Genomic DNA, 10,337 nt, shown 5'->3' on the forward strand with positions numbered 1-10,337 from the left:
CACTTGACGGCCAATACTAAATAGAAGTAAAAGGAAAAATCCACAAAGCAGATATGCAGTCTAAACTGCACATTGGAAGTCCCGATTCATATGCTGGCTCCAAACAGTGTTCTTTGTGTCAATCCTCAACATTTCCAGTCCAGGCATTTTTGATTTTGCGCATAAAGCTTTAAATTATTTCTCATCTAACGACCAAGATATGATTTCTCCCCAGCTTCTGTTGCTCCTCTGATCAAAAGCTGCTTCCACTTGTTCCATCTCCGAGCAGAGTCCAAAACCAATTTACTTGATACAGGTCCTCTGAGGCTTACTGTCCATCCTCTCCTTTCAGCACTCCTTTATCTCTTCTCTCAGTATTTCCAGCAGTGTCTGAAAGAATCGCTGAGCCCACAGGATGCCATAATAACCAGGACGGTTTTGCTGATTCCTCTGCAAGACAGAAAATCCACGTTAAATTGTCACACTGGATCAGACCCACCAAACAGGTTCTACAAGTTCATATAGAGGCTTGATGCTTAAAAAGCTGAGGGGGTTCAGTTGAAGTTTACAGATCAGCCACACCCTTCTTCACAAGGATCAGACACGATGTGCATCCAGCAGTGCAACTGATGCTAAGCAGATTCCTCTGTCAACACATTTAGGCCTCGGCTTGTGTCGGTGTTTAAGATTATTTTGTGAGAGGCAGCTCATGCGGACTACAGAGGAGAGCCGCAGCTACCCGGGGTTCCGATGTTGAACGCTACACCTGCGGACGTTCAGACCCTCACCCCCCCCCCCCCCTGCCCATTCTCACGTTTGAGTCAGCAACACTCCACTGCCGTGTTTTCACACCCACCACGCGACTTTACGTGAACTTTAGGAATACAGTTAAATAAATTAACGTTGGAAAACCCGTCAGTTCTCTCAGCTCCAACAAGCATCGCTGACAGCTAGCTAAGCTACCCGCGTTAAACTGGTCGCTAATTTAAGTGAACACCTGCGCAACATTTCGTTACCGGGGAGAGAAAGAGCCGCGTAGCTCCAGGAATCGGAAACATCTTTTTTTCACGGAGGTGTCTTTGACCGTTGTTGAGGCGACTCTCGGGAATGGGCGACCATCAATCCGTTTGTCACCGCGGCGTCTTCAGGACAGCGGTGAGGCGCGCGCGCCTTCACCGACAGCATTCATGGTCCGAGGAGCCTCCCCCCCCCCCCCCCAGCACAGAGAGACAACCTGCACCGTAACGTTCCTGCAGTTTTACCTTTGTGTTGAGGAACACCGAGCGGTTCTGACGGTCCTCGGCTCCGGTCGCTGCCGTTACAGCGGAGCTACAACCACACATCGGGACCGCGCAGTCACCGTGAGCGCGCAGAGGCTCCACAGCGTGTGGGCGTGTTGTACTGAACACTGTACACCTTACATTTACTGCGCGCGCGTGGCACAAACTTGCTATCGTTTGTAGCGCACAGGTTGAATAACTCGTCCATATACACAAAATAATTAAAAACGCTGCGCGAAAGGTAAGTTCAAAGTATTTTAAGACAACTATTAGTTCATGCTTTACTTTTATTCTTTGAAATGGTTTAAAAGAAGTTTCATGACCCCGCAGCTTGTTTGTTGTGACTGTATTTCTCTTGCAGCTTCAGGATTAGTGCACGCTTTGAGTTCCTTGCACACAGTTGAGCTCTGCAATGGAGGAACTGTTTGATGATCTGATGTGATCCTCTGTTGCAGGGGGGTCCATGATTGAGCCCACTGGCCCACATCACTGTTTTTAACCCTATGACCCCACTTAACACCGACTAACAGTACTCCACATGTACAAATACACACTTTAGTTGAGGTTTATTATTCTTAATGAAAAGTTCACAACAAATTGTAACATATTAAAATTCAACTGCTCAGATGTTTTGTTTGCTCCAACAGGGGATAGACAATACACAACTTCAGTTACATTCAGTCCAGTTTAACCCTTATTACTGCAAATGTAACATTTTAACACAACCGACAACAACGCAGTTAGAAAAGTGTCAAAATGTTGCAGTCTTACAGTATACAGCTGTGTTTAACAAGAAAATCATTTTTACTGCAGAAAGCTGCATTACATCTTTGCAGTAAGACTAAAATGATCTTAATTATAAGTAAATAAATCAATTTTATCTGAACAGCATCGTCAAGAACTGTTGATCTTTTTTTTTTTATTTATTCTTTAGCCTAATTCTAATGCACACTGTAAACTATTTTATACTGATTGGTATAAAATAAATGGTTAAATAAGGTATTATAGAACAAACTTCATGACAACAAACCTTTATTCAGAAAAACTAATTAAATGGTTTGCAGAATCTACCTCATACAGCACGGTGTTTAAAACATGCTTAAACAATAAAAGAAAACATTAAAAATTTTGCACAGATTTGCAAACGTTAAACCATAACTATTTTTTTTTCTTCATCAAAAATGTCTTCATATTTGGAATACAGTAACCCATTATTTGGTACTCTACAGTTACTGTTAAGACACGTTTCCGCAGCATCCACACACATAAGTGCACTTAATAATCTTTATATTGGCATAAAAGGATGAGTGGTTTGAAATGAACAGAGTGAAACCAACTGATGAGGTCTGCTAAACTTCAGGATTTGAGTGTTGTTCCATCAGGCAGCGGGTGTGGGAAGAGCTCTCAGCCGCTTCCTCCAACTAGGAGAGAATGAAGGAAAACGAGAAGATTTAACGTATCAGAAGAGACTGAACTTATCTGGTTTGTGTCATCAGGACATGCTGGGCAAAAGTGTTTGTATGAGGACAGTACACTCATCAATTCCCAGGTAAACTGACACATTTTATCAGGATTTGTATCAGGTGAGGACAAAGACAAGAAAAAATGGGCTGATCAAGAATCTAACAATATCCACGTTTCTTTAAACCTTCTGTGACACTTCTGTGGGTATTTGTGCAGTATTACCACTAAAAAAAAACTATTTGACAGATTAACAAATAAACATATTATACATATATTTTATTTAATTTAAAAAGTTTGTGTGTATATGTTGCCAACATAAAACTGTACTGGTGAATAAAATGTCTATTTCCATGACCAAATTAAATATACATCTATTCTTCAGTGACAAAGTGTTGTGGAGTAAATGCCAAAATATAATATGAAATATTTGTGATATATGTTATCATTAAAAATACTGTATATGTTTCTATTAGATGTAAAAGAACAAATATTATCAGGACATATTTAACACTTTGTATCCTTTTTTTTGAAACACTTTCATAATGTTCTCTGTAATTAGTTAAAAATGAAAATGACACCTTTTTGACAACCCTTCTGTAAAGGTGACACTAATTTGATGGGTACTATCTAAACGGCTGAAATATTTGGAATTGTCAGTATTTGCCTTTCAGCAAAAAAAAAAAAAAGAAGGAAAAAAAAAAGAAGAAGCTCAAAATAAGACATTTAAGGTAAGAAGCCCCTGGTTGGCTTGCCATGGAATGTCCCAAGACAGATTAGTTTCTGAGTTTGTATTAAATGAGACGTCTACGAACGTCAGAGTCAGATTTGGACAGAAACGCAGCACAGTCACACCCTTGAAGCACAGCTGCCTGCCCACACAAAGAAACACACCTGCTCTTTGATGTAGCTGTTCCCGCAGGGCGCCAGGCCTCGAAGAGTCAGTCCAATGATGAAGCACCACACCGAGAGTCCGGCCTCGGCTGCCGACAATATGGCACAAGGGATCCACAGAGCCAGGGTGGTGTCCTGACAGAGACGAAGACGTAGGAACAAAATGGATCACAAGGTTCGAACATTTCTACTGGCACATTAAAAAATAAATATCTAATTCATGAACAAATATTTGAGGCTTCAGGAAGAAATGAAGATGAGCAAAAATGGCACAAAGAGGAAAAACAGTTGACTTTATGACTCACATAGATTCGTGTCGTATCAAACGGACACTGGGCACTGACAGGTGACCGAGCATTGATGGGCACCACTGTCTCGTTGCATCCGAACATCAAACTTTTTCCATTCTGGGCAACAGTGATACCAACGGCCAAAAGGAGCCCGGCGCAGCACGCTGCTGAGAGCAAGGCGTTCAGGAATGATGCAACCAAAAGCCCTATTTGCTGAGGACACGCAGAGACACCGTGTCAAAGACAAAAGTCAAGTCAAAGTTTCTTTATTTGTCAATTGCCTCACATGTGGTACATGTGGTGGAACAAAACTGTGTACACAGGGTCCCAGTTACATCCAACAAAAGTATAAAATGTAAAAGAACAACAGTAATAAGTTCTAAGATATGAGCTAAGAAAAACATTACACTAAAAATACACTAAGCACTAAGTACAAAAACAATACGCTGAACAGCAGCACGAACATGAGTCTGTGTGAACAGATGAGCACGAATGAACACAGCAGCATGAAACAGATCAGCAGCATGAAACAGATCAGCAGCAACATGATGTGATTGTTCACAGTGATTATCCTGGTTAGAGATTCATGAGTCTAACAGGTTCAGGGTAGAAGCTGTTCCTCAGTCTAGTGGTTCTACACTTAATGCTTCTTAATCTCCTTCCTGAGGGGAGCGGGGCAAAAAGTGTGTGTGTGCTGGGTGAGTGGGGTCCTTCATGATGCAGGTGGCCCTCTTCCTGCATGTGGAGGTGTAGATGTCTGATGGTGGGTGATGGTGATGTACAGAGCAATACTCATGAAGACAAATTAAATTTTTACCAGTTTGAACTCATGAAGGTTCCTTGATACTACGATGGCGATGATCCCAGAGGCAATGCTCTGTAAGATTGAAACGATAAGATGAGCATCTCTTCAACAAAGTAAGCTTTATTAGATAAATAATCCTAGCCTCAGGTTGCAAAACTGCATCTTTAATTTGGATGCCTGGCTAAGATATAGTCAGACTGATTTTGTAACTCTTATGTTTTGTTTGCTTTTATTTGTTCGGCTCTCCCTTTCAGAGGTCCATTCAGTCAAAAGTAAACGTTAACACGGTTTTATTATGAACAAGCGTCAGGTTATCTGATAAATGAACGTAATGAGGCCTGCCCCAAAGGGACACTTGATTGGTTTGAAGAACCAGCTCCGCCACGAAAGGCAAGTTCAGTCCTGACTGCAGAAAAACGTTCGGCTGAGCTACAGGAGCGCATCAACCCACGCAAAGAACACAAAAGTCAAATAAAGGCATACGTGTTGTTGTTGGGCCTGGGTGTCTGAGGTGCAGGCCTGAACTGTGATTTTTAAAGTAGAATCTGGTGCAAGCATGCATTAAATCTTTAAAATTGTTACTGAATTTTTTTGTTCAACACCACATATAATCTAAGAACTGATTTACGCTGCACAACACTGTTTTTGAAGCGTGCAGCACATATTTTATGCACAGCAATGGAAGGAGAACGTGAGACGCTAACTGCAGATAAACTTGTTGGCAATGAGTCGTAACTCATTTATTTCAAACTTCGGGGGAAAAAATCAACAACGAAGGATGCTGCAGGATGAGGTGGAGAACAAGAGGTCTTCTTGTTAGCATCATAAAACATCAGTTTAACATGAAATGTTCAGATTTCTGTACCGAGTGGCCTTTAAAGGGGTGGTTTCTATCTAAACTCCTGAGCCGACTTTGAAACAAAGCAAAAATATAAAAGAGCGACTCACCAGCAAGCCAGAGGTTACAGAAATGATGTTGGCTACAGTGTACTCAGTGCTGATATGTTGGGTGGGTTTGGAAATGTGGCGGAGGACGCTGCCGTGAACAATGGCGCCAAGGATGAAGTTGATATGGCCGACCAGAATGAGAGTTAACCCCTTTTTCATCAGCCTCCCCGGCCCTTTGTCCTTATCTGGATGACAAAACACAAGGAAGTGTTTCTATATTTAAAGGTCTTGTGACAAGACTGTCAAAATAGGTAATTGAGTAGCAATTAATATTCTGTGACATCCAATCCCAAACACAGAGCAAATACTGGTTTTAAGTTCCTTCACTGTGACACCCTGAGCAATAAGTTCCCACTTTAGTGGACTTAATGATGTTACTTCAAGGTTTAATCAGTGGTTCCCAAAGCTGCGATGATCTAGCACAAGAGTCTTAAGATTTACAGTGATCAAAATTACTTAAAAAAAATACTCCCAGTAACATTTTTCATCTTAACTGTTAAAGATTAGACAATGAAAGGATTTAAAACTGCAGTAATTAATGCATAAAAAATATGATGGCTGATGAGGCTTTTGACACCATGTGAGATGTTGATTTTACTATTATTTATTTGATACTCCTTTTACCGTTTTAATTTTTATTGCATAGCTGTTTGTCTTTTTAATTTTTTTCTTGTATTTTATTCATTTTTTTGTGCTTTTTAACTTGTCTGTACAGCACTTTGGTTCTGTATGGGTATTTTTAAAGTGCTTTATAAATACAGTTGGACTGGAATAGTTATATTTAACCAGTAATAATAATAATCAGAGCCACAAGTCTACAGCAAGTTTGTACTAAATACAAACTTGGTTTAAAATTAATAAATCATTAAATTTAGATAAAACTAAATACATGATATTTAGTAACAAAAAGAGAACTGTTGATGATCCATTTAAAATTGAGGGTGTTGAGATTTGTAGAGTTAATGAGATGAAATTTTTGGGTGTAATCATTGATGAACAGCTAACATGGAAAAATCACATAAATTCTGTAAAAACAAAAATAGCCAAATCTATTGCAGTACTATACAAAGTCATGGAATTATTAAATGATAAAGCTCTGTACATGTTGTATAACACAATCATTGTTCCACATTTAATCTATTGCATTGATGTTTGGGGGAAAGCGTGTAAAACATTTACAAAACCTATTTTTATTTTACAGAAAAGAGCTGTAAGAATCATCACCAGAAAGCATTACTGTCACCCATCAAGCACATTATTTTATCAACTGAAGTTATTGAAGTTCCATGATTTGGTAGATTATAGTATTTTATCAGTTATGTATAGGGCTCAAAATAACAGATTACCATTAAATATCCAAAGAAATTTTGTTAAAAGACAAAGTTGTTATAATCTTAAGGGGATAGAAATATTTGTCAAACCAAAATTCAGAACTAGTCTGAAGGGAAGGTCTACCTCAATCCAAGGAGTTGGATTGTGGAATGTTCTAGAGAGTGATGTGAAAAATGCCAAGTCAATGTGTACATTTAAGAAAAAAATCAAAACTGAATTGTTAAAAAAGTTTATATGAAGTAGCTTAGTTTTGTATTAGAATTAGAAAAATTAGAGTTATTCATTTTGTTCTGTTACTTGAAGATTATTATGATTGAAATAATTGTTTGAAAAAAGGGGCAGATATAATAAGATTTTTTCTGCTGCCTTTCATTTTAAATCTTTTGTATCTTTTTTATATTGTTATGGAATTGTTTTGTACCTTTTTAAAATGAATAAACTTTATACCATACCATACAGCTTTTGTTTTATGGGTAAAGAGCTGAAATTGTTGTACTTTAAATTACTGATCACTTTTAATCCCACACCGGGAAGCTTCTCACATCAGTGATGAAACATGGGATGCTTTAGGCTCTTCATAATGATCCCAACCACAACATAAACACAAACTGCATATTTACTGACATCGCAGCATAATAAATCCTAAACTACTTAATTTAGCCTCCAAGTGCTTTGTTACTGAATCTTTACTTGCAGCAGTAATCATTAAAGACAACTGTTCAAATTAATATTAATTTTGCACAGCTAGTCGCTCAGTCCTTACAAAAAGGCCTGTGGTCAGGTACATCGTGCCTTTCGGACATTAGCGCGAAATAAAACCAACAAAACCCTTTGGTTTTTGTTTCGTTTCAGCAACTTTGTTTGACACCAAGAGCCACTCACCGAAGCTGCACATTTCTCTGCTCGGACTCAAGTCTTCCTCTACATAAAACTAGTTTTTTCTTTAGTTTGACCGTTCAGCACAATCCGCACCGCCTCACCCGTCCACTTCCTGGATGACGTCATCAACCCCTACCTGTGACTTACCTGAGGCGACAGGCTCCTGAACACTCCGTCATACATGCAATTAGTCCCACACCGAACAAAAAGGAGACGACGACGCGTTTATTTTTAAGAAAAAAAAGTTTTCTTTTACTTTTGATACTTGTCATTAGTCTCAGAAAAAGAGTCACGTACTGACACGTGTCGTTTACTAAACATATAAATGTCCAGCCAAAAGCTCACATCATGGAGTAACATGTTAGAGCTGCCAACCCTGTATGATTATTTAATAACCAGTTTTATCACCACCAACACAAAAAGGTGCAAGAGTACCAAGAGAGGCCAGATCGGGTGCAAAATATCAATATAAAGCTCTGGTGGTCACATTGATGCGTTTACATTCACCATGTTGACTTGAGCACATTCTTTGGGAAAATGCATTTTGTTTACAGAACATAAAAACAAATAAAAAATGTGATAGTATTAACACATTCCATGGAGGACAAACTGTAACCCAAATACCTCTGAAGTACTACTTCTAAGATGCACAGCTGCTTCTATTGGATGAGTACAAGAGTGTGAGGTGTACAACATTGTACAAATTGACAACCTGCATCAGATGAACAGACGCCTGAAAGCTCCAACAGTCTCCAATTAACAGGGAAAGTCATGACAACATTTGATTTGATTAAAATACTATAAAGGAAAATTTTACACACAACCATTTCTGGACTATAAACCTAAAATGTTAACATTAATTTGCACTCTTACTGCATGTTTTACTGCAAATTTAGACTTGCATGAGCTTTCAGTAACAGTAGGACCAAACGGTCCACAAAGTTCTGACAGGGTCAAGTGTCATGGAAAAAAAAAAAAACCCCACCCTGATCTCACTTTAGGTCAAATCAAGACCTACAGGATCCAAAATGTTGCACACTTTGAATAATAACATCTTGTTTTTGGTTGTACCTAATCGTCAGTCAACAAATATGGGATAGAAAAAAAAAGAAAAAAAAAAAAAGAAGAAACTTGGTCTTGGCTCAGACACTCCATGTCAGGGGTGGGCAACATTTTTCATTTTTATACAGAGGGCCAAATCACAATATTTAAAGCAATCGAAGGGCCGCATAGAGAATTAGATTTTTTAATTTTATTTTTAAGATGAATAATTTGGAAGACAATTTTTTTTTTATAGGATTTTTCTTGTAGCATAGTTAGCATGCTTGACACAATTAAGTGTCCCAGATACTCTTTAGGAAGATAAGACATTGTTCTTGTGACAATATATTTGTTAACTTAAAAAAAGTTTTCTTTTTGGAGCCTTTACAATTCAGACTAATCCTGGAACCACAACTTAAAAAAAAAATAAAAAAAATAATTGAGCCCATCTTAAAAAAGGCTTTAGAAGTATTTGTCCAAGATGTTTAATTTAGACTTTCTTGTGTTTCATTGATAAAATGCGGGTTTTAATTACTTATTTAAAAGTTTTTTTTTTTTTCCCAGTTAAGGATAATGGGGGCCTGATAGAGAGTGTCCAAGGGCCACATGTTGCCCACATCTGCTCCATGTGGTCACCATGTAAAAACCCACAGTGCAAAGTAAAACACTTGAAGTCCAGTCTCTGGCACATTTAGAAGAGCACTCAGTGACCTATCAGGAAAGGCAGTCTACTTTGTACAGGATATAATGGCAGAGTTCAGTACACAAGTCACATAAATTCAAAAGGCAGAGTAACATGTAAACTCAAAAAGCAGCAGGTGTAAAAAAATAATAATAATCAGTACAAAAGTGGACCCGAACGCACTTATACTGAAAATCGTGTACGTGTGTGTATATTAGATACCTAAACATGTATGTGTGGGTGTCCATACATACACACACACACACACACAGCAAGATATACACACAAAATACAATCAGAAATTTAAAGACACTGAGTTCACAGTACCTCAAAGTGAGCAGGCGATGCCATCCCAAATTGTAAAATACTAATACGTACATGCATTTTTTTTTTAGGCATTTTAAGAAGTCAAATGAAAAAGTTGCATGTCTAGAACCTAGATAAACCATTCCACATTTAACCTAAAAGGATGTTTGCTGGGGTGAACAAAGCATAAAGAAAGTAAAATGTTGGGAGTGTTCGATTGCACAAAGCAAAACAAGAATTAACTAAATGATGAGGATGATGAAAGGAGAGACCTGGATTAGTTTCTTTGGGTGGAAATCTCTCCATCACTGACAATGCAACTACTTTTCTCCAGGTGTAGAAACAGACATTAAATTAAAAAAGCACATGTGTGCGCGGTACCGACAGTGAAGGAGAGAATCAGCTGAACGTCTAAACGGGACTTTTATAGACAAAGTGAT

General features: G+C 38.4%; 1 protein-coding gene across 1 annotated transcript; it reads right to left on the reverse strand.

Moving 5' to 3' along the window:
- Window positions 1-2,515: 2,515 nt before the first annotated feature.
- On the reverse strand, window positions 2,516-7,996 carry LOC119423244 (keratinocyte-associated protein 3). The gene is made up of 6 exons (XM_037690659.1): window positions 7,872-7,996; window positions 5,658-5,842; window positions 4,722-4,781; window positions 3,920-4,117; window positions 3,615-3,749; window positions 2,516-2,680 (listed from the first exon to the last, which is right to left on the reverse strand). The coding sequence occupies exons 1-6, from the start codon at window positions 7,882-7,884 to the stop codon at window positions 2,609-2,611; spliced, it is 663 nt and encodes a 220-aa protein (XP_037546587.1). The 5' UTR covers window positions 7,885-7,996; the 3' UTR covers window positions 2,516-2,608.
- Window positions 7,997-10,337: the final 2,341 nt, after the last annotated feature.

Source organism: Nematolebias whitei, chromosome 2, assembly GCF_014905685.2.
Source record: "Nematolebias whitei isolate Nwh7 chromosome 2, NemWhi1, whole genome shotgun sequence".
In the NCBI taxonomy this organism is placed as follows: Eukaryota; Metazoa; Chordata; class Actinopteri; order Cyprinodontiformes; family Rivulidae; genus Nematolebias; species Nematolebias whitei.

Excerpts from the sequence above, each read along its gene's own strand:
- LOC119423244 (XM_037690659.1), bottom strand. Across the intron at positions 4,782-5,657 it reads CTGTAACCTCTGGCTTGCTG|AGCATTGCCTCTGGGATCAT; the intron begins GTGAGTCGCTCT and ends TCAATCTTACAG. Across the intron at positions 2,681-3,614 it reads ACAGCTACATCAAAGAGCAG|TTGGAGGAAGCGGCTGAGAG; the intron begins GTGTGTTTCTTT and ends ATTCTCTCCTAG.